Source organism: Lepidochelys kempii, chromosome 9 (genome assembly GCF_965140285.1).
Source record: "Lepidochelys kempii isolate rLepKem1 chromosome 9, rLepKem1.hap1, whole genome shotgun sequence".
Classification (NCBI taxonomy): Eukaryota; Metazoa; Chordata; order Testudines; family Cheloniidae; genus Lepidochelys; species Lepidochelys kempii.
Genome location: NC_136388.1, coordinates 55776664 through 55801028, shown reverse-complemented (window position 1 = coordinate 55801028; position 24365 = coordinate 55776664). Strand labels below are relative to the sequence as shown.

The window sequence follows — 24365 nt, the reverse complement described above, 5'->3', positions numbered from 1 at the left end:
CACAACGGGGTGGGGTGTGAGACAATCATTCTCCAGGGTTAAAAGGGCAGTCAGGCAGCCTCCTACCTGGAGAGCTGTAAAAAGGACGGCTGATAGGGCATGGCCCCAGTCTGTAACCACAGCAAGCATGTCAAAAACCCATGACATGCTGCTCACTGGTACCTGTGATGGACCCCCAAACTACTCCCATGCAGAAATGGCACATGGGCAAGACCATCTCGACTGAAGATGGCAGAAAGCTGAAATCCATTGCTAGAGTAATGTGGAGCGCCCTGGACTGAACAAATAGTGCCCTGGCTCCCTGGAAGTCATCATCAAGCTGGTATTTGCTATGGATTCTGGCCCCACTGATTTTCTATGTTGATTTCCTCCCCCTCACCGCAACACATGGACCAGCCTCTTACAGACAAACATTTTCTTGCTAGCTTCAAATAAGAGTTAAGCCTTGGTTTCAAGACCTTAAACTTCACTTGTGTGTGTTTGTGCAAGGCTAATGTAAAGGCATAGCTGGGGGTCAGGTAAGCCACCCTAGACTAGAAGGATGGCTCTGAGAGCTCTGGGAAGGGGAATACTGACCATTGTGCTTAAGCTGGTTAAATATTGCCACAGATACCATCCAAATCATATAAGCATGCAGTGCCTACAAGGAAGAGTGTGCACTTACTTTATTTGGAGTAGACTCAAAGTTTGACCCCTCAGTTCATCTTTATTTACTGTAGTCGAGTGCTGCATGGTCCTTGCTTCCTATTATCCTGGTGCTTTTGTCTAGAAACTGTGCATTCCATCCACCTCCTCCTTTTAAGAGAATGCTTGCTGTGCTGTCGAAAGTTAATCTAACACCTTTTACAAATCTGCCAAGAGTTGTTGGAGACTATCCTCTAACAGGCCCAACTCCCACAGACCCTTCCCTGGCTTTTGACAAAATCTGCCATGCCATGGATGCAGCAGCCACCACCACCCACAACTCCACTTCTGCAGTTGACTGCTGGAGCCTTTTAGGTGGGAAGGAACAGCCTGGAGATGCAGTGATCCAGTTTCTGTTGGCAGGACTCCTATAGAGCCTCTGCTCCCATCTATCTAGCCTCCCTGAGGATGCCCAGGCCAAGGCAGTAGTACATTATTGTTGTATTTGTATTATGGGAATACAGAGCCCTAAATGGCCTGTGGTTTGTGATGTCAGAATTAGCCAGACAGAGTTCCTGCCTTGCAGAGCTGCATATTAGTGAAATGAACAATTCAGACAAAGCATGGGAGGGAAAGTGACTTGCCCCAGGTAGAAATCAAGGAAATCTGAAGGCACAGGAAAAACTGAAATATCAACAGCCATTACCTGCTTCTCAAAACTAAGCTTCCTTTACTTCTTTCAGAATGAGAAATGTATTATGTGTACTTCAGTTAGCCCATAAACAAGTGCTGGTTGGAGAAGTATATATTCTTTAGCTTTGATATGAATAACAACAACAAATTTACCTAGTGTGAGAGAGGAAGTTGCAGCTGCACCCCCTTAGGGTGCTCAGATGCATTTTTTCCAAAATCTCTTTCTTGAGTGGGGTCTGAATTAGCTGTTACCAGTCAAGAAAGAGGTCTTGGAGTCACTGTGGATAGTTCTCTGAAAACATCCGTGCAGTGGCAGTCAAAAAAGCAAACAGAATGTTGGGAATCATCAAGAAAGGGATAGATAATAAGACAGACAATATCATGTTGCCTCTATATAAATCCATGGTACACCCACACCTTGAATACTGCGTGCATCCCATCTGAAAAAAAAGATATATTGGAATTGGAAAAGGTTCAGCAGAGGGCAACAAAAATGATTAGGGGTATGTAACAGCTTCCATATGAGGAGAGATTAATAAGATTGGGACTTTTCAGTTTGGAAAAATGACAACTAAGGGGGAATATGATAGAGGTCTATAAAATTATGACTGGTGTGGAGAAAGTAAATAAGGAAGTGTTATTTACTCCTTCTCATAACACAAGAACTATAGGTCACCCAAATGAAATTAATAGACAGCAGGTTTAAAACAAACAAAAGGAAGTATTTTTTCACACAACGTACAGTCAACCTGTGGAACTCCCTGCCAGAGGATGTTGTGAAGGCTAAGACTATAACAGGATTAAAAAAAAACTAGATAAGTTCATGGAGGATAGGTCCATCAATGGCTATGAGCCAGAATGGACATGGCTAATGTCCCTAGCCTCTGTTTGGCGGAAGCTGGGAATGGGCAACAGGGAATGGATCACTTGATGATTACCTGTTCTGTTCATTCCCTCTGGGGCACCTGGCATTGGCCACTGTCAGAAGACAGGATACTGGACTAGATGGACCTTTGGTCTGACCCAGAATGGTCATTCTTATATTCCCTAGTGGGTGGCATATAGGAAAAAGAAATGTAAAGTGTGAAAGATGGTTATAAACAAAAGGGAAGGTTAACTAAATAGACCTGACCTGCCACACTCACACAGAGTACAGAAGAAACTCCCGTTTCTAGAGAGAAAGCTCAGGAAATGAACCTCCCTAAGATGTAATTTAACCGAGCATAATAATAAGGACTACCAATAAATTCAGGTATATACCCAAACTTTATAGTAACACCACCACTAGACTCTTTAGTAGTGGAGTGACGTGCGCACACACACACACACACAGAGTAAATGTGGTAAATATAGACAAAACTAGCCATCCTGTGAACCACTATAATATCATGTAAACAGTTACTAATGTCGCCTTGGATATGCTAGCATAGTTCAAGCATTTCCTTTTTTTTCCTTCTTCTTTCCCTGTTAATTCTGAGAGAAAATATTTCATATAAGTTTCTTCACAATTTTTCCCAAAATTTCAAATGTTTCCATTCCAGGTCTTGAAGGTCTAAAAGTTTCCACTTGTTTTCCAAGACCTCCCCCAGGTCAGCAGCAGAGCTGGAAACCGAATCCCAGTCTTCAAGGCCTGTTCCTATGGCCTTTCCACTCCCTACCCTTGCCTCCTTGTGGCAGAGCTGACCCAGGCACAGACATTTCAGGGTGCTACACAGGGGTGGATCTCACATACTTAGAGGCCAGAAGGCACCATCATGATCATCTCTGACCTCCTGCACTAGTTTAAGCCTGCAAGTGACCAGTGTCCCATGCTGCAGAGGAAGGCGAAAAACCCCCAGGGTCTCTGCCAATCTTACATGGAGAGAAATTCCTTCCCAACCATAGAATCATAGACTCATAGAAGATTAGGGTTGGAAGAGACCTCAGGTCATCTAGTTCAACCCCCTGTTCAAAGCAGGACAAACCCAACTAATCATCCCAGCCAGGGCTTTGTCAAGCTGGGCTTAAAACCCTCTAAGGATAGAGATTCCACCACCTTCCTAGGTAATCCATTCCAGTGTTTCATCACCCTCCTAGTGAAATAGTTTTTCCTAATATCCAACCTAGACCTCCCACACTGCAACTTGAGACCGTTTCTTCTTCTTCTGTCATCTGCCACCACTGAGCACAGCCAAGCTCCATCCTCTTTAGAACCCCCCTTCAGGTAACTGAAGGCTGCTATCAAATCCCCCCTCACTCTTCTCTTCTGTAGACTAAATAAGCCCACCTCCCTCAGCCAATCCTTGTAAGTCACATGCCACAGCCTCCTAATACTTGTTGCCTTCCGCTGGACTCTCTCCAAATTGTCCACATCCTTTCTGTAGTGGGGGGCCCAAAACTGGACACAATAGTCCAGGTGTGACCTCACCAGTGCTGAATAGAGGGGAATGATCACTTCCCTCAACCTGCTGGCAATGCGCCTACTAATGCAGCCCAATATGCCGTTAGCCTTTTTGGCAAAAAGGGCACACTGTTGACTCATATCCAGCTTCTCGTCCACTTTAATCCCCAGGTCCTTTTCTGCAGAACTGCCTCTTAGCCAGTCGCTCCCCAGCCTGTAGCACTGCATGGGATTCTTCCGTCCTAAGTGCAGGACTCTACACTTGGTCTTGTTGAACCTCATCAGATTTCTTTTGGCCCAGTCCTCCAATTTGTCTAGGTCACTCTGAACTCTATCCCTACCCTCCAGCGTATCTACCTCTCCCCGCAGCTTAGTGTCATCTGCGAACTTGCAGAGGGTGCAATCCATCCCATCATCCAGATCATTAATGAAGATGTTGAACAAAACTGGCCCCAGGACCGACCCCTGGGGCACTCCGCCTGATACTGGCTGCCAACTAGACATCGAGCCGTTGATCACTACCCATTGATCTAGCCAGCTTTCTATCCACCTTATAGTCCATTCATCCAGCCCTTACTTCTTTAACTTGCTGGCAAGAATACTGTGGGAGTCGGTATCAAAAGCTTTGCTAAAGTCAAGGAATAATACATCCACTGCTTTCCCCTCATCCACAGAGCCAGTTATCTCATCATAGAAGGCAATCAGGTTGGTCAGGCATGACTTGTCCTTGGCGAATCCATGTTGACTGTTCCTGATCACTTTCCTCTCCTCCAAGTGCTTCAAAATGGATTCCTTGAGGACCTGCTCCATGAGGATTCTCCTTCTTCCTTTTTTTAAAGATGGGCACTATATTTGCCTTTTTCCAATCATGCGGGACCTCCCCCGATAGCCACGAGTTTTCAAAGATAATGGCCAATGGCTCTGCAGTCACATCAGCCAACTCCCTCAGCACCCTTGGATGCATTGCATGGACTTGTGCATGTCCAGCTTTTCTAAATAGTCCTTAACCTGTTCTTTCACCACTGAGGGCTGTTCATCTCCTCCCCATACTGTGCTGCTCACTGCAGCAGTCTGGGAGCTGACTTTGTCTGTGAAGACTGAGGCAAAAACAGCATTGAGTACTTCAGCTTTTTCCATATCATGTCACTAGGTTGCCTCCCCCATTCAGTAAGGATCCTACACTTTCCCTGACCTCCTTCTTGTTGGTAATATACCTGTAGAAATCCTTCTTGTTCCTCTTCACATCCCTTGCTAGGTGCAATGCCAATTGTGCTTTGGCCTTCCTGATTACACCCCTGCATGCTTGAGCAATATTTTTATACTCCTCCCTACTCATCTGTTCAAGTTTCCACTTCTTGTAAGCTTCCTTTTTGTGTTTGCTCACTGAAGATTTCTCTGTTAAGCCAAGCTGGTCGCCTGCCATATTTGCTATTGTTTCTGCACATCGGGATGATTTGTTCCTGCGTCCTCAACAAGGCTTCTTTAAAATACAGCCAGCTCTCCTGGACTCCTTTCCCCCATTAGCCTCCCAGGGGATCCTGCCCATCAGTTCCCTGAGGGAGTCAAAGTCTGCTTTTCTGAAGTCCAGGGTCCATATTCTGCTGTTCTTTTTTCCTTTTGTCAGGATCCTGAACTCAACCATCTCATGGTCACTGCTGCCAAAGTTGCCACGAACTTCCACTTCCCCTATCAAATTCTTCCCTGTTCGTGAGCAGCAGGTGAAGAGGAGCACAGCCCCATCAGCACTTGCACAAGAATGTTGTCCCTAACACTCTCTAAAAGCTTTCTGGATTGTCTGCGCACTGCTGTATTGCTGTCCCAGCAGATGTCAGGGTGATTGAAGTGCCCCATGAGAACCAGGGCCTGTGATCTGGAAACTTCTATTAGTTATCCTCAGAAAGCCTCGTCTACCTCGTCCTCCTGGTCTGGTGGGCTATAGCAGACGCCCACCATGACGTCATCCTTGTTGCTCTCACCTCTAACCCAAAGACTCTCAACAGTTTCAAACTGGAGCTCTGAGCAGTCATACTGCTCCCTTACATACAGTGCAACTCCCCCACCTTTTCTCCCCTGCCTGTCCTTCCTGAACAGTTTATACCCATCCCTGACAGTGCTCCAGTCCTGTGAACTGCCCCCACCAAGTCTCTGTTATTCCAATTACATCATAGTTCCTTGACTGTGCCAGGACTTCCAATTCTTCCTGCTTGTTTCCCAGGCTTTTTGCGTTTGTGTTCAGGCACCTAAGATAACTAGCCGATTGCCCTACTTTCTCAGTATGAATCCAGAGGCCTCCCGTTCCATCCTCCTCCTTGTGTTTCCTCCCAATATCCCACTTCCCCACTTACCTCTGGGTCTAGGTCACCTGGCGAACCTAGTATAAAGCCCTCCTCTCTAGGTTAGGAAGCCTGCCTGTGAAGATGCTCTTCCCTCTCTTCGTTAGGTGGATCCCATCTCTTCCTAGCAATCCTTCTTCCTGGAACAACATGGTTGAAGAATCCAAAACCCTCTCTCCAACACCACTTGTGTAACCACACATTTACCTCAACAATTCAATGGACCCTACCTGGGCCTTTTCCTTCAACAGAGAGAATATGGTTCTTTCAACCCCAAATATGGTGATCAGTTAGACCCAACAACCAGAAATCACGGAAAGAATTCTTTGTAGTAGTAGTAACTCAGAGCCCTCCCCATCTAATCTGCCCCATTATCTTTATTTTAAATATTACTTGTCAAACAGGAGAAGCACAAAATCAAATGCTCCGACCCCCCTTGCTTGTGCGTATGACCCTGCATCCTATAGCTTTGCCTTTCTCTGCTAGAGCAAATAAATGTGCACTAGCAAACACTAGGGGCCAGATTTACACACTTGTCACTTGCAACTGTAAAGAGCAGCAGCCCAGAAATCTTTAAGAACCAAAGGGCCAAAACCACCACTGACTTCAATAGGGAAAAAGGGGATACACAAGAAAGCATTAATATGGTTTCCAAGCTCTTATGGGGCAAGTATACTCCATCAGCCAAACTGCATGGGAGCAAGAGTGGGTCACTCCCTCAGACAAAAAGAAATTGAAGTTGGAGTGCTTTCAGCTGATTCTAATGTTCTCTCTCTCTTTCATAGGGTTCAAAGCACTAAGAGCTTCATTTTACCAGATCTAAGGGCTTTCAAACACCAGGAAGATCGGATCTACAAATAATGGGGGAGACCTTCCTACGTGGAGTCACTGCCCTTCCCTCTCCTCCAGCCTGTTAGGGACACACTCAGACTGGCACACCACACAGCCATTTCCCCTCCGGGCAGCAGGCGCACCGGAGCCCTCACATGGGCTTTCCTTATTGCGGGCGCCCTTCTTCCCATCACCAGAATCCATGTAGGGACAAGCAACATCACATTAGAATGGCTGACTGTCTTGTACGGGGGTTAGCCTATCTTTGTAACCCAGGCCTGTTCATGTGAGTCCCTCCTCTGCATGGGCATTTACAGGGCTGAAATCCAGCCCCCTCTTACCAGCATATGCACCGATCTGTTAAATTACAAATCACCCATAAATCAAGTTTAATACAGCACTACGCTCCTGAGCTATGAACTGACACCTGACCTACACAGCCCTGGCAGAGAAGTAAAATATTCCCCTGCAGAGTCAAGTAAAAGAAAAATCCTAACTATTTGAACAGATTAGGGTGGAAAATAAAGTAGAAGACACATTTCCCCTTCTTTTGTACCTTAAATATTTGGGTTTTAAGAACACTGTGCTGAACAGCAGTCAATATTGGTTATTTTCCTCAAGTTATTAATGTTTTAACTGAGTTTCAGTGGGTAACTTAGAAAAATGTCTACAGCACCTAACAATGATGAAATTCCCCCCCCCCCCCAAAAAAAAAAAGGTGAAGGCTTAGAAATGGGTTTGCTCCCATACTCATTTTTATAGCACATGAACACACTGGTCACTGAAATCATTCCAGGGCACTATAGCCGTGTTCAGCAAAGAAAATGTTTAAAGTCCTCATCTCCAGCTGAAACAGATTTAGTAAGTGTCCAAAGCATGTCAGCTGTAATCCACTTCTCTGCAGCTGTATATTTTAAACCAGGCGGTACCAGGAAACTGACACACAAACACTGATACAGCTGTGACACCAACTGGTATCCAAGCACTAATTCCCTGAATTACAGCAGAGCTGGCTGCAGTGGTGCTTAGATATTGGCAGCAATACCAGCTGGGCAGGCTCAAGGAAAGCACGTCTGGCTTTTAAGATTTCCTAGCTTTTGAGAGTTTGTATGAGTATGACACTAGTTACACATAGATTTGTGTATTACTATACACAGTGTATATTATAAATTAATACATACCAGAGATATAGTTTAGCAATGGTACTAGAGTGTTGTTTCAGAAGCAGTATATGGGTGCACCGCTAGGAGGCTGTTTGTGACTCATGGCGCAGGATACAGCAGCCTTTCCCCACTGCCTAGAGCTAATAGTCAAGGGGGTGTAAAGTGTAAATACAGTTTCTTTAGCGAAGGAAAGAATGGTTCTGAGCAGAACACAGCACAGGCGTTAAGCAGCTCCCCTCAGCAGGTGTCCTCCCCATTCTGAGCACCTCGCCGAACACCCCTCAGAGCAAGAGAATGTCAGGGTGCTGAGGAACCTGGCCAGCCACAGCAGCCAGCTGGAAAATCAGGCTCCTTTCCAGGCAGTGAGGGTAATGCTACTACCCACAAGGGATGAGGAAAACCCAAATCACGGATCTCTGCTGCAGTGGAATATTCCCTTTGCCTCCCAACGCCATCAGGCCACTGCTGCAAAGATCAGGCACAAGAACGACCCATTTGAGAGATGCTGCTGGAAACCAAACTGGGAAGTGGACTGGTTGACAGGTAATAAAGCTTCCTAAGGGCCCACCCCACAACTCTAGAGTCTCAGTTATTCTGAGCTCATTTCACATGGGAAAGCTTAGAATCACTAGCCCTTAAACGCCCTTCACGTGGTCATGGGGGAGGGGTGGCGGCACTGCTTCTGGGACATGGGAGGAGGGTGTCAGAAATTTGGAAAGCCCTTGTCATTACCTGGGGAGAGAAGAGAGTTGAGACCAGAACCCCAGGGGTCAAATCATCCAGCATTCCAAGTCAGGACCCCTTTCCCCAGGTGTTCTGTCACCTGAGTCCAAGATGGTGGCGGTGGCGAAGGACATGCAACCCTTCTGCGACGTTGCCTGAAAATAGGATCACTGAATGCATATGCAGACAGTGTGGTTCAAAAGAAGCCTGCAGCTTGTTAAAATCTCGAGTTTTCATGCAAACCTTTAACTGGAAACTAAAGCAATCCTGCAAGCAGACGGTGCATGTTCCCTTCCAGTCCACCTATGGCACCCTTTGAGCTATAGGACAGGAGAGTAGACTCTCACTGCAAATCCAGGAGTTGGCACTCCCACCCACCTCATGTTCCCCCAGCAAGACCACCATGTTCACACGGACCGTCAGCCTGAGAGCTGCTGCCCAGAACAGACCCATGGCCCGGCAGCAGCAACGCGGTTGCAGCAGCTTGCTTCCCTTCTGCCATACAAGGAGTCTCCACTCTTGGTACGTGTTGTAATGTAGCTACCTGAGAGCTAGATCCAGGTCAAACCATATGCTACACAGAGACTAAGCACAGTATGTAACGCAGCAGAAAAAGATTTTATCTTGTTCAAAAAAGTTAGTTATTTTGTTTTTTAAATAAAAATACAATTGCTAGCCATTGGGTCCTTTGTTTAGTGGGTGGTGGAGAAGAGGCAGAAGGAAGGGGAGAGTCAATCCCTTTTCCCCAACCCACAGTGCCCACATGCACCAGAGGCATCTCCTCAACACCAGCCACACACACACGTGCCTCACATCAAACCCCCCAATCTACTCACCAACCTTCTCAGCCCACAACCAAACCACTTTTCTCAAACCAGCAGTTCACCTGCTCACACAATGTCTCCTTTCCTGGGCCCAACCCCAAGCTCTCTCCTCCTCCCTTGACCATTTGCCCCACATCCGTCTCCTCTCCTGCCTCTGAAGCTCAGTGGGCTCTTTCCTTCCACAGCCAAAAAATCCATCGTCTTGTCCTCCTGAACTCTGATCCTAAGCTGCCTCATCGCCTCCCCTCATTACAGAGCCCAGGTCTCTCAGTCTCCAACCCCAAAATCCAGCTTCTCTCCAGGACCCCACACAATCCAGCCCCTCTACTCAGGGCCATGCTAAACATTTACACTCCCTAAGGCAGCAGACAGCTCTCACGTTCCTGGCTCCTAGCAGGGGTAGCCATCCCTTCTTCCACTGACAGCTATCTTTGTGGGGAAAGGTTTGGGCAGGACAGACCTGTGCTTGCGCAGCATTTCCTAGTGCTGGCCCTGGCCACCATTGCTGGTGTGGCAGTGCCATTGGCGGGGCAGCCCCACCCCCGTCAAAGAAGGCTGTGCTGTAAAGGGTGACCAGGCGAGAGCTACCAATGCCCAGAACTACCCTCTGATGTGTGGCAACCAGGGCTCGTCTACCAGCTGCACCAACTTTGGGCAACAGTCCCCAGCCTAGAGTTGCCCCTTCCCCTCACTGAGCCCATCTGGCAAATAGCAGATTCCTCTTGAGCTGGGGTGTCCCACCACGCTCGGGTGGGGAAATCAGGCCAAGTGACAGAGAAGGGCACTTGCTTCCTGAAGGGTCTGAGCTTTATTGGTTTTACACAGCCACCTGGAACAAAGGCCTCAGCTCAATGAGGAAAACAGGGACAGGACTGTCGGCCCCCAGGCAGCAGTCAAGTTTCAGGCTGTGGCTCCGGGGACCTGTTTCCAGTGAATGTTTCCGAACTAGTGATGTCATGGCAACACCATTAAACACACAGGTCAGAAGGGAATGTCTAGGAGCAGCCAAGATGTGTGGTAACCCCAGCAGCTGGTTTCCACCAATGACTCTTTGGCCAAGCCCTTACTGAAGCTTGAGGATAAGAGTTCAGTTTCCTTCTTCGCTGTCAGACCTTTTCCCTTCCCTTTCGCTGGCTGAGTCTGTCTCTTCAGAGGCTATATCCTGATCCCCCTCCCCCTCCCCCTCCTCCCGAGCCAGCAGCTTCTTAAAGACCTCAAACTCCTCCAGGGAGGAGTGGGCTATCTTGGCCAGGAAGTCCCTTTCCGAAACGCCGATGATTTCCTTCAGTTTCGGGTTGACGATCTGGGTCTGGCCTTTCTTGTCAGGGGTTTGATAAAGCCCCAGGCGCTCTAAGAAGATATGCCGGTTCTTGACCTCAGCTATTGGAGTTCGGAAGAGACCAGATTTCACCACTGCTTTGTGCTTTACTCCCATTCTGAAGTGCACGTACTGCAGGAAAGACAAAGGGAGATAAAAATATATCCTGTTTAGCTGATATCAGCATATCCCAGGAAATACACTGGGTTGGAGCTAAGGTGCTATAAAAGTTGTGCTTCACTTTTCCTATAGACATACACAGGTAACTAGCCGCAGAGAAATCTGAATCGAGGACTTCTAATGCACCTACTCTGAATGCTTAGTACTGTGCACACTGGCAGTACATTTACCAAGATACAGTCCCTGCTCCATAGAGCACTATATCAGATACACACTAGGTGACGGATGAACTCAAAAGAAGAGCAGAGGTCTTGATGGGATCACTGCTGATGAGGGTGTTTTGAGGAGGGTGGAAGAGTACATGCATTAAACACAAATGCACTTCAGCTGTTACATTTTGGAGGTCATCCTTTTTTTATGAAGACTTGGGGGAGAACAGTGGAGCAGACACCAAGCAAGTAAAATACTGCAGCTCAGTTCCTCTAACCTGGCCTCTGTAAAAGAAGACAGCACTTTGAAGTATTAGCATCAACAGTACAGTCAGACCCAGTTAAGCAGAACCTGTCTGCACACTGCATGTGTATCTCCACTGAATTCACATGCATGCTGCTCCATGCAGGCCAAGAAATTGGTCTCTCCTTCAGATCTCTCAGATTGAGAGGCACGAGAGAAGCCAATCCCATGACACTCAGATGTCGGTGTGCGGCAGAGGACAGATACATGTGGGGAGATAAACCTGGTGATTCCCACTCTGGTTTGATTTCTCCATGTGCCACGGAGTTTAAACCACCAGCCAGACTTTCAGATGGGTTCATGCTACTGCAAGCCCTTAAGGAAGGAGTTCTGCAGCCCCCCACAGGCCCAGCCTCACCTGGAATTTGTACTCCAGGTCATGCGGTTCCTCCAATAGGACATTGGAGTAGCGATGCAGAATCTCCGTCACCTGATCTGCTGTGAAAATACACTTCTCCTTGAACACCCGCACCACTGCATCTATTTTCTTCCAGGACAAGGTGAAGATTCTGGGGCAGTGGCTCACCACTTGCTGCAGGTTCTCTGCGTCAGAGGAAAGGGCAGATAGTGAGATATGCTCAGCATGCAGGAGAGGATGATTTACTGGGGACAGGGATTCAGGCAATGGAACTGCACAGTCAAATCACAGAATCACAGAATCATAGAATATCAGGGTTGGAAGGGACCTCAGGAGGTCATCTAGTGCAACCTCCTGCTCAAAAGCAGGACCCATCCCCAATTAAATCATCATGGAGCAGGTCCTCAAAGAATCAATCCTGAAGCACTTGCATGAGAGGAAAGTGATCAGGAACAGCCAGCATGGATTCACCAAGGGAAGGTCATGCCTGACTAATCTAATCGCCTTTTATGATGAGATTACTGGTTCTGTGGATGAAGGGAAAGCAGTGGATGTATTGTTTCTTGACTTTAGCAAAGCTTTTGACACCGTCTCCCACAGTATTCTTGTCGGCAAGTTAAGGAAGTATGGGCTGGATGAATGCACTATAAGGTGGGTAGAAAGCTGGCTAGATTGTCGGGCTCAACGGGTAGTGATCAATGGCTCCATGTCTAGTTGGCAGCCGGTATCAAGTGGAGTGCCTCAAGGGTCGGTCCTGGGGCCGGTTTTGTTCAATATCTTCATAAATGATCTGGAGGATGGTGTGGATTGCACTCTCAGCAAATTTGCGGATGATACTAAACTGGGAGGAGTGGTAGATACGCTGGAGGGGAGGGATAGGATACAGAAGGACCTAGACAAATTGGAGGATTGGGCCAAAAGAAATCTGATGAGGTTCAAAAAGGATAAGTGCAGGGTCCTGCACTTAGGACAGAAGAACCCAATGCACAGCTACAGACTAGGGACCGAATGGCTAGGCAGCAGTTCTGCGGAAAAGGACCTAGGGGTGACAGTGGACGAGAAGCTGGATATGAGTCAGCAGTGTGCCCTTGTTGCAAAGAAGGCCAATGGCATTTTGGGATGTATAAGTAGGGGCATAGCGAGCAGATCGAGGGACGTGATCGTTCCCCTCTATTCGACATTGGTGAGGCCTCATCTGGAGTACTGTGTCCAGTTTTGGGCCCCACACTTCAAGAAGGATGTGGATAAATTAGAGAGAGTCCAGCGAAGGGCAACAAAAATGATTAGGGGACTGGAACACATGAGTTATGAGGAGAGGCTGAGGGAGCTGGGATTGTTTAGCCTGCAGAAGAGAAGAATGAGGGGGGATTTGATAGCTGCTTTCAACTACCTGAAAGGGGGTTCCAAAGAGGATGGCTCTAGACTGTTCTCAATGGTAGCAGATGACAGAACGAGGAGTAATGGTCTCAAGTTGCAGTGGGGGAGGTTTAGATTGGATATTAGGAAAAACTTTTTCACTAAGAGGGTGGTGAAACACTGGAATGCGTTACCTAGGGAGGTGGTAGAATCTCCTTCCTTAGAGGTTTTTAAGGTCAGGCTTGACAAAGCCCTGGCTGGGATGATTTAACTGGGAATTGGTCCTGCTTTGAGCAGGGGGTTGGACTAGATGACCTTCTGGGGTCCCTTCCAACCCTGATATTCTATGATTCTATGATTCTATGAATTGATCAAATTAAAAGAGAGGCAGCTCTAGGCAACTCCACAGCCTGTCGTGGCTGTAGCTTCACGCTCTCCCAGGGTTCCCAAAACAACTACGATGAAATGCTCTAGCTGCTGTGAGTGGAGCGCTCTATTCTGGGCTGCTGTGATGATAGCAGGCTCCCTCCCGCACATCATTTAACACACAGAGGTTTAAGAGTCCTGGGGTAAAATTCTGACCCTGCTAAAACCAATGGAAGTTTTGTCATTGCCTTGAGTGGGTCAGGGATTTTACCCCAGTCTGTATACAGGTGCAGTGTGATGGCCACCCAGAGCCCTCTGCCTTTCTCCAGCGCAGTAGGTGGTTTGAGAGCATTAGGGGTGGGACAGGGAGAAGGTGCGCTGCTTAGCTCTCAGAGGGAGCACAATGTGTTCTCAAGGGCAAGAGGAACTGAGGTCCAGATCCTCCCAGTCCATGGCAGTTAGGTGCCTAAATACTTCTGAGAATATGGCCTTAATCCCAAAACCATCCGCCCTGGGTTAATAAAACAGCAGTGCACTACGGCCGGCACAAGGGTAGCTGAGGGCAGCCTGTAAGCACGCAGCCCAGTGCATTTCTGGCAGTGCGCACAGCAGCCAGCCTGCCTCTCCCTGCCCCGCTCATAAACTCCAGGCCACTGCCTAGGAAGGGTTTTGTTGCATTCCAGGCATACCACTGATCTCACATACTAGCAGCTTATTGATTTGTAGTCCCAGCAGCAACTCTTCCTTCACATATGCCCAGTCACTGCTGCAAGCCATTTCCCAGCAGGGCACCAGGCCCTGGGACGTGGCTTAGAGGAGAGAATACTGTTGCTCTTGCCCTCTTTCTGCAGTTGGTTCAGTCTCCTCTTCTTGTCAGTTTCATGGTACAAAGATTTGTTGTTTACCCCAGTGTCTGGCTCTACCCTTAGTGTTGGAGACAGCTCCCACCAGTGGTGAAGGAGGGGAGCACTGATCAGGCTGAACTGAGGGAGAGATAGCTCAGTGGTTTGAGCATTGGCCTGCTAACTCAAGGGTTGTGAGTTCAATTCTTGAGGGGGCCATTTAGGGATCTGGGGCTAAAATTGGGGATTGGTCCTGCTTAGAGAGGGGGTTGGACTAGATGGCCTCCTGAGGTCCCTTCCAACCCTGATATTCTATGATTCTATCCCAGCCAAGGCTTTGTCAAGCCTGACCTTAAAAACTTCTAAGGAAGGAGATTCCACCACCTCCCTAGGCAACACATTCCAGTGTTTCACCACCCTCCTAGTGAAAAAGTTTTTCCTAATATCCAACCTAAACCTCCCCCACTGCAACTTGAAACCATTACTCCTTGTCCTGTCCTCTTCCACCACTGAGAATAGTCTAGATTTGAAGCACAGGTGGATTGGTCTGCCTCTCCCTTCTCACAAGCAGCATATCACAGAATATCAGGGTTGGAAGGGACCTTAGGAGGTCATCTAGTCCAACCCCCTGCTCAAAGCAGGACCAATCCCCAACTAACTCATCCCAGCCAGGGCTTTGTCAAGCCTGACTTTGAAAACCTCTAAGGAAGGAGATTCCACCACCTCCCTAGGTAACCCATACGGAATCAGGAGTCTCATGCAGGACAAACAGCCTGAGCTACCTGCCTCTCCCAGCAGGGTGCTCTGTAAACAGATCCCAGACTCTCTCTCAGTTATCCGCTAAGACCTGGACCGCTACCCCCGTCCTCACACTCACTGGTAGAGACCCCTCCCCAGAGCCACAGGTTTGCTAAGCTGCAGGAGAACAGGCAGTTTGCTACTATGTTTAATTAGTGGCAGAAGCATAAGGGGGAAATTTACAGCTATAGAAAATTAGTCTCCATCAAATGAAACACATTCCTGTCAGGGCCAGGGGAGAGGGGCGAAGAGCACTGCAACACACAAGTAACGCAGGGATTGATCTGTCAGCAGCAATTCAGTTGGGACAGAGATGCTTGGGATGGCAGAAATGGTCTGAAAACAGAAGCCCTGCCCCCTGGTACAGATCAGCATTTGCAGAGGGCTGGAGAGAGATGGCATACATTTCTGGGAGGTGGGGGAGAGTAGGCTGGAGCTGGGATAGTGTTAATGAATCTGCTGACTTTGCTTCCCATAACCCTGACTCTGTGCGATTTCTGGCAGCAGGAACAACTGCTGAAGCACTCAAGGTGCAAGTACTTTCACACTGGGTGATTATATGAACCCCACCATAGGCAGAGCTAGAAGCTGCTTGAGTTCTTGTTCATCATTTTGGTAGGTAACATCGCTCGGGTCAACTCTCCCATCTCTTACACAAGAGTTTTTTCCTAACATGCTGCAAGAGATCTGAGGGTGTGCTGCCAGGACACCAGAGTTAAACAGCTCTCAATCCAGCTCTTACTCCAGTAACTGCAGAGAGGGGATCATCTGAGGGCACCAAGTACTTTTAGCAGCATTTCAGCATTGTATCTCATATAAGGCAGAGAACATGCAACACCGTGTTACCTTCTCCGAGGTCCAGTCTCCGCAGGTAGTCTGCACGATGCCTCAGTTGCTGGGCCGTCATCCTTAGCACCTCAGGGCTCTTCTGCAAGGCCCTCAGTGTGGAGTCAGCATCCAAGCCCAACAGGAGGAGCTCGGAAACCAATGCCAGCCGTGTCTGAGGAGCCAGCTTGGGCTGCAACCCGAACAGCTCCATTATCTGGGCATTACTGAATCCCATGTCAGAGAATGAATCCAACATCTTCCCCAGCTCTGAGCTCCCTATATCAGCTTGTCTCTGCTGTGCCGCCAGGGACAGACGGACAGCTTCCAGGAGCTTTCTACTCGGTTCTGGCTCATTGCTGTCCTGCTCCCAACCAGCAGAGGACAAACTCCCACCACTCCATTCTGATGAGGCTACAGATGCCAGTCTACAACCACTACTTAACAGAGGGCAGAAAGAGGCAGGCAATCCAGCAGATGGAGAGGCACACAACCATGACTGTCTTGTAACAGGGGGATGGGTGCTGGGGACCAGCCTGCATCCCCACAGGACCTGCAGAAACACACCACAAAACAAGCTGATTGGAAAGAGTCAGTGTGACGGGTTGGATTAGAGAAACCCCCTTGGGGCTGCCAACTGATGTGCCAAGACTACTTCTGCTCCTGCTTTCCCTGCCCTCCCATCTTAGGACTTCAGTGTCCTGCCTGGTTTGAGCCAGACCCGCTAGCCTGCTGCAAACCCAGACCCAGGTCTGAACTATGTCCCCTAACAGCTGTAGGCTTAATTGAAAACAGCTTAAGAAGTGTTCCTGTCTTTAACACTCAGGTGCTCAACTCCCAATGGGGTCCAAACCCCAAATAAATCCGTTTTACCCAGTATAAAGCTTATACAGGGTAAACTCATAAATTGTTCGCCCTCTATAACACTGATAGAGAGATATGCACAGCTGTGTCCCCCCCCCCCGGGGTATTAATACATACTCTGGGTTAATGAATAAGTAAAAAGTGATTTTATTAAATACAGAAAGTACCATTTAAGTGGTTCCAAGTAGTAACAGACAGACCAAAGTGAATTACCACGTAAAATAAAATAGAACACGCAAGTTTATGCCTAATACAGTAAGAAAACTGAATACAGATAAAAACTCACCCTCAGAGATGTTTCAATAAGTTTCTTTCACAGACCAGACACCTTCCTAGTCTGGGCACAATCCTTTCCCCTGGTATAGCCCTTGTTCCAGCTCAGGTGGTAGCTAGGGGATTTCTCATGATTGCCAACCCCTTTGTTTGGTTCCACCCACTTACATATCTTTTGCATAAGGCGGGAATCCTTTGTCCCTCTCTGGGTTCTCACCCCTGGTTCTAAATGGAAAAGCACCAGGTTAAAGATGGATTCCAGTTCAGGTGACATGATCACATGTCACTGTAAGACTTCATTACCCACTTGCCAGCACATACATATACAGGAAGACTTACAAGTAAAACAGAGCCATCTACAGACAATTGTCCTGGTTAATGGAAGCCATCAAGATTCCAACCACCATTAATGGCCCACATTTTGCATAATTACAATAGGCCCTCAGAGTTATATTTCATATTTCTAGTTTCAGATACCAGAATGATACGTTCATACAAATAGGATGAACACACTCAGTAGATTATAAGCTTTGTAATGATACCTTACAAGAGACCTTTTGCATGAAGCATATTCCAGTTACATTATATTCACAGGTTTCAGAGTAGCAGCCATTTTAGTCTGTATCCGCAAAAAGAAAAGGAATATTTGTGGCACATTAGAGACCAACAAATTTATTTGAGCATAAGCTGATAGAACCTCCTGTGGTTTGTTTTTCACAATTTTGCCTTATATGAAGTATCCAAGTCAAAATAAAATACATCCTTTCTGAGGTCTATTATCTAGTTTATGCAATCGGAAGCTCTATCAGACCAGAAGTCCAATAGTTAAGATGACTGAAACTGCTCCAGTAAACACTTGATTATACAGACTACTACGTTACAACTAAAAAAGAAAAAGAGTACATGTTAAAAGTTCAGGTTGCAAAATCAAACACTAATAAACTAGGAAATGCCTGGATTAAGGATACCCTTGCAACTTTAACAACAAGGAGTCCGGTGGCACCTTAAAGACTAACAGATTTATTTGGGCATAAGCTTTTGTGGGTAAAAAACCACTTCTTCAGGTGCATGGGGTGAAAATTACAGATGCAGGCATTATATAATGACACATGAAGAGAAGGGAGTTACCTCACAAGTGGAGAACAAGTGTTGACAGGGCCAAATCAATCAGGGTGGATGTAGTCCACTCCCAATAATAGATGAGGAGGTGTCAATTCCAGGAGAGGCAAAGCTACTTTTGTAATGAGCCAGCCACTTCCAGTCCCTACTCAAGCCCAAATTAATGGTGTTAAATTTGCAAATGAATTGTAGCTCTGCAGTTTCTCTTTGAAGTCTCAGAATAGCAGCCCTGTTTGTCTGTATCCACAAAAAGACAAGGAGTACTTGTGGCACCTTAGAGACTAACAAATTTATTTGAGCATAAGCTTTTATGAGCTACTGAATGCATCCGATGAAGTGAGCTGTAGCTCACGAAAGCTTATGCTCAAACAAATTTGTTAGTCTCTAAGGTGCCGCAAGTCCTCCTTTTCTTTGAAGTCTGTTTCTGAAGTTTTTTTTGTTCAAGTATAGCTACTTTTAAATCTGTTATAGAATGTCCAGGAAGATTGAAGTGTTCTCCTACTGGCTTTTGTACGTTACCATTCCTGATGTCCGATTTGTGTCCATTTATTCTTTTACATAGGGACTGTCTGGTTTGGCCAAAGTACATGTACAAAAGCAGCTTTGCCTCTCCTGGAATTGACACCTCCTCATCTATTATTGGGAGTGGACTACATCCACCTTGTTGTTTTTGTGGATACAGACTAACACGGCTACCCCCTGATACCTGCAACTTTAGTTTGGCCCCCTTGTGCACCATACACATTATGAAAGTCTTTAATTCCATGATCACCTGCTATTTTTCCCACAGGAATCCTGCTCCATTCCGTGCACAGGATGGACAGTGCTCGCTGAATAGGTGGCTGTTAGGGCTGTCAAGCGATTAAAAATATTAATCATGATTAATCGCGCAATTAAAAAATTAATTGCGATTAATCAGACTATTAAAAATAATAGAATACCATTTATTTAAAAGTTTTAGGATGCTTTCTACATTTTCAAATATATTGATTTCAATTACAACACAGAATACAAAGTGTACAGTGCTCACTTTATATTTACTTTTGATTACAAATATTTGCACTGTAAAAAACAAAAGAAATAGTATATTTCTATTCACTTAAAAGAAGTGCTGTAGTACAATCTCTTTATAATGTACGTTGAACTTACAAATGTAGAATTATGCACAAAAAATAACTGCACTCAAAAACAAAACAATATAAAACTTTAGAGCCTACAAGTTCATTCAGTCCTACTTCAGCCAATCGCTCAGACAAATAAGTTTGGTTACAATTTGCAGGAGATAATGCTGCTGGCTTCTTGTTTACAACGTGACCTGAAAGTAAGAACAGGTGTTCGCATGGCACTGTTGTAGCCGGCATCGCAAGATATTTACATGCCAGATGCGGTAACGATTCAGATGCCCCTTCATGCTTCAACCACCATTCCAGAGGACATGCGTCCATGCTGATCACGGGTTCTGCTTGATAACAATCCAAAGCAATGTGGATTTACGCACCTTCATTTTCATCATCTGAGTCAGATGCCGCCAGCAGAAGGTTTATTTTCTTTTTTCGTGGTTCAGGTTCTGTAATTTCTGCATCTGAGTGTTGCTCTTTTAAGACATCTGAAAGCAAGCTCCACACCTTGTCCCTCTCAGATTTTGGAAGGCACTTCAGATTCTTAAACCTTGGGTCGAGTACTGTAGCTATCTTTAGAAATCTCACATTGGTACCTTTTTTGCATTTTGTCAAATCTGCAGCGAAAGTGTTCTTAAAACGAACAACGCGTGCTGGGTCATCATCTGAGACTGCCACAACACGAAATATATGGCAGAACACGGGTAAAACAGAGCAGGAGACATACAGTTCTCCCCCAAGGAGTTCAGTCACAAATTGAATTAAGGCATTTTTTTTTAACGAGTATCATCAGCATAGAAACATGTCTTCTGGAATGGTGGCCAAAGCGTGAAGGGACATTAGAATGTTTAGCATATCTGGCATGTAAATACCTTGCAATGCCAGCTACAAAAGTGCCATGCAAATGCCTGTTCTCACTATGAGGTGATATTGTAAATAAGGAGAGCAGCATTATGTCCCATAAATGTAAACAAACTTGTTTGTCTTAGTGATTGGCTGAACAAGAAGTAGAACTGAGTGGACTAGTAGGCTCTGAAGTTTTACATTGTTTTGGTTTTGAGTGCAGTTATGTAAAAAAAAAAATCTACATTTGTAAGTTACACTTTCACAGTACAGAGATTGCACTATCGTACTTGAATGAGCTTAATTAAAAATACTATTTCTTTTATCATTTGTATAGTGCAAATATTTGTAATAAAAATAACAATGTAAAGCGAGTACTGTATTCTGTGTTTTAATTGAAATCAATATATTTGAAAATGTAGAAAAACATCCAAAAATATTTAATAAATTTCAACTGGTACTCTATTGTTCAACAGTGAGATTAATCGCGATTAATTTTTTTTAGTTAATTGCGTGAGTTAATAGCGATTAATCAACAGCCCTAGTAGCTATTCAGTATTTTGCTTTGTCTTCATCATTCACTGTGTGGTCCCATGTCTTAATTGCTGCACACTATTCAAATCCTGCACTGAGTACAGAATTAATCCCTCAGAGCCTTTTCTGTAGCACTTCACAAACACTGACTAACTTCCCAACATCCCTGTGAGGTACAGTTTGTATCAGTATCCCCAGGTTATAGACAGGGGCCTGAAGCACAAGGGATTAAGGTCAGAAGTGTCCACTAATTTCAGGTGACCAACTGGAGACACCCGAGACCTGATTTTCTTGGCATTACATGTTCTATGTTCAAAGCACAGCTCCCAATGACCAGCTGCAACAGTGAGTGCTCTGCATGGCTGCAAATCAGACTCTTTGGGTCTCAAGTTTGGGGTGCAAAAAAGGAAGAACACCTGTGAAAATTTGCATGTAAGTGACTTGCCCAGAATCACATAGAAACTCCGTGGCAGAGGCAGGGATAGAATCCACTTCTCCAAGGCAGTGTTCAAGTGCAATGGGACTATCCTTTCTCCTTCTGGAATCCCATACTTCATTCCCTACACACCTTCCAACTTCTGCAACAAAACAGGCAGGGGGCCTTCACTACACAATCCTGATGCAGCCATCACATGTAGCTGTCCACCCCATGCTACCTGTCGGTCATGTGCTCCAGGTGGTGAGGGCAGCCTTGCCTCCTGCTTCTCTTGCTTTCCCTTAAGCAAGCCTTGCAGGACTTTGCTCCCTGCCCGCCTCTCACCCCTGGCCCCCCAGAACATGCCATCGGGGCCATCCTGCAAGTCTCCCCAGCCACCTCCAACATGCCACCAGAACCAGCTGCACAATATCCAGCCAGACCACCTCCAAACTGTGCCCAAGAAACATCTGTACACACCTCTCCTCCATCCTATTCACATCTTCACCCTCGTGTCTCCCCCCAACACCGAGCAATGGGGCCCGCTGCAACCAGTGGAGAGCAAGGAACCCAGTGAGCCAGCCTGTACTCCATTCTGATCCCAGGGCGCACTGGGGATATCAGCTGGTGGCTTCCTCACGGAGCTGTGAGTGCAGGCGTGTACCTGGTGTGGTTTACAAAATCCCCCGATCCCTGCCTCTGTTGTGTGTCCTCTCGCTCTATCTACATAGGGTGGGACAGGCTGCAGCCCCTCTTCCAGCTCTTCCAGAACCTCCTGCACTGTCCCCTGCACCTCCCAATTCATACACAGCCTATCTGTGGCCCCACAAACTTGCTAAACCTCCTCGTCAACCTACTCCTAGTTCTGGCCAAGATAGACATCCACCACTCTAGGAGGAGAAAGCTGGATGGGGAGAGCCTATTTCCTTTCCCTAGTACAGCCATGTCTCCATGCAGACTTGCTCTGGGCAGCGTCCACTGGACTTCTCTGAGGAGCAGTGGCTGTTGTCGGAGCTCTCTGCTCCATATCCCCCACTGGATCCCTGAGTTTTGCCCTGTGACCTTCACTCCCATTACTGTTTTTTCATTTGTTGCCCCCTGTAGTCAAGTGGAGCCTGAATTTAGTGGTTCCTCCCCTTTGTGAAGGGCGAGGGCCTTTAGTTTTGGGCAGGCCTAGACCCACCCATACCAGTACTTCAAATAGGGCACAATGCTGATTCATCCACAGCGGTACCAACTTGGTACTGCATTCATCTATTCCTCTCTTGGTTGTCTCCATGCCACCCACCTATGCACAGCATGCCCTCCCTACTGCAGGCCACTGAGATGCCAGCCCAGGCTCCCTGCTCAAGACTCACCTCATCTGTGATAGCGACTAGAAAGGAATCAAATCACATTAACAATGTATTTTTAAAAACCACAGGCATTCCCATGCACTCTCACTCGGGCTTGTTTAGACTGGAAGCTTTTTGGGACAGGGAACAGTGTTTATATTGCAAATCAGGTCTAACCCTCCTGGGAATAACGTCCAGAAGGGTTCAGTCCCTCCCCGCAACGGAATGTCAGCGGGCCGGGCAGACGGATACCTCTCTCCATATAGACTGTGAGTTCAGGAAGGATTCAGCAACCAGCAGGAGCGGTGGGTACAGGTCAAGGACAGGTGGGGGCTGAGTTAGCAGCTGGTGCTTAGGGGCTGGGCCCAACATGGTGAGACAAGGGGAGCCCGCCCGGACTGTCATGCCTACGCGTTCAGAAACCAAACTGGGGGGAAGAGTTTCCCTTCTCTCCGCATTGCAAGGCCGGGCCGCGCCGCTCACCCTGCCCCGCACTCTCCGCATTGCACGGCCGGGCCGCGCCGCTCACCCTGCCCCCCGCTCTCCGCATTGCACGGCCGGGCCGCTCACCCTAACCCCCGCTCCCCGCATTGCAGGGCCGGGCCGCGCCGCTCACCCTGCCCCCCGCTCCCCGCATTGCACGGCCTGGCCGCGCCGCTCACCCTGCCCCCCGCTCTCCGCATTGCACGGCCGGGCCGCGCCGCTCACCCTGCCCCCCGCTCCCCGCATTGCAGGGCCGGGCCGCTCACCCTGCCCCCCGCTCCCCGCATTGCAGGGCCGGGCTGCGCCGCTCACCCTGCCCCCCGCTCCCCGCATTGCACGGCCGGGCCGCGCCGCTCACCCTGCCCCCCGCTCTCCGCATTGCACGGCCGGGCCGCTCACCCTGCCCCCCGCTCTCCGCATTGCAGGGCCGGGCTGCGCCGCTCACCCTGCCCCCCGCTCTCCGCATTGCACGGCCGGGCCGCGCCGCTCACCCTGCCCCCCGCTCCCCGCATTGCACGGCCTGGCCGCGCCGCTCACCCTGCCCCCCGCTCCCCGCATTGCAGGGCCGGGCCGCTCACCCTGCCCCCCGCTCCCCGCATTGCACGGCCGGGCCGCGCCGCTCACCCTGCCCCCCGCTCCCCGCATTGTGCGCTCACCCAGGCCGCGTGACTCGGTAACCACCTTATCGGGCCCAGGCTGCTGCTGTGCATGTCGCAGGGCAGATGCAGCCCGCAACCCGCCTGGAAACTGGAAGCGGCGCGTTCCGCAGTCCCGGGCCACACTCCCTGCGGCAGCGGCTTCCCCGCCTCTCCCGCAGGGCCACACAGGCCTCCTTCGGCGGCAGCTCCCCCGTGCGCGCCGGACTGGAGGCGTCCTGTGCTACAGCCCTGGGCCTTCGCTCGGCTCGCTAGAAGCTGGCCCGTTTCCGCAGCTCTGCTGCCCCACAGGGACGGGACGGGGTGAACAGCCCCGCCAAGCTCGATCACAGCGGGCCGGGGAACACGGGGTGTGAGGGGCTGCGCTGAGATCGCATTGGCAATGGACCCACCAGGCCGGGCCCGCACGGTGTTGGGTGGCGGGAGAACACCAAGCCATGGTCCTAGGTGTGCACAGTTTACAGCAGTGTGCTTCTTAACCTTTTCCTGCTGGCGACCCTCTTTGGACTTAAAAAATTATCCCTCCCCCTGCGCCTTAAGCTTGGGGTTTCAGACTTCAGCAGCCCTCCCAGAGCACAGGGTTCAGGGTTTCACCCCAGCATAGGGCTGAAACATGTAAATTAGCTTTCTGGGGCCTCAGGCAATTGCCCTGCTACCTA

At 48.2% G+C, this 24365-nt stretch overlaps 2 protein-coding genes across 6 annotated transcripts in view; one reads left to right on the top strand and one right to left on the bottom strand.

The window, feature by feature from the left end:
* Positions 1-9424, top strand: part of SNED1 (sushi, nidogen and EGF like domains 1) — a 123927-nt gene extending 114503 nt beyond the window's left edge. For all 5 annotated transcript variants that reach the window (XM_073360484.2, XM_073360483.2, XM_073360486.2 and 2 more), the window contains one exon: positions 6816-9424. The gene's annotated coding sequence lies outside the window, so the exon portion shown is untranslated. The remainder of the gene's footprint in view (positions 1-6815) is intronic.
* On the bottom strand, positions 9347-24098 carry MTERF4 (mitochondrial transcription termination factor 4). Its single transcript, XM_073360488.2, is given in 5 exon segments — positions 9347-11021; positions 11881-12065; positions 16089-16620; positions 23707-24035; positions 24038-24098. Coding segments are annotated over 5 exon segments (1455 nt in total). The 5' UTR covers positions 24084-24098; the 3' UTR covers positions 9347-10658.
* Between the last annotated feature and the right edge of the window lie 267 nt (positions 24099-24365).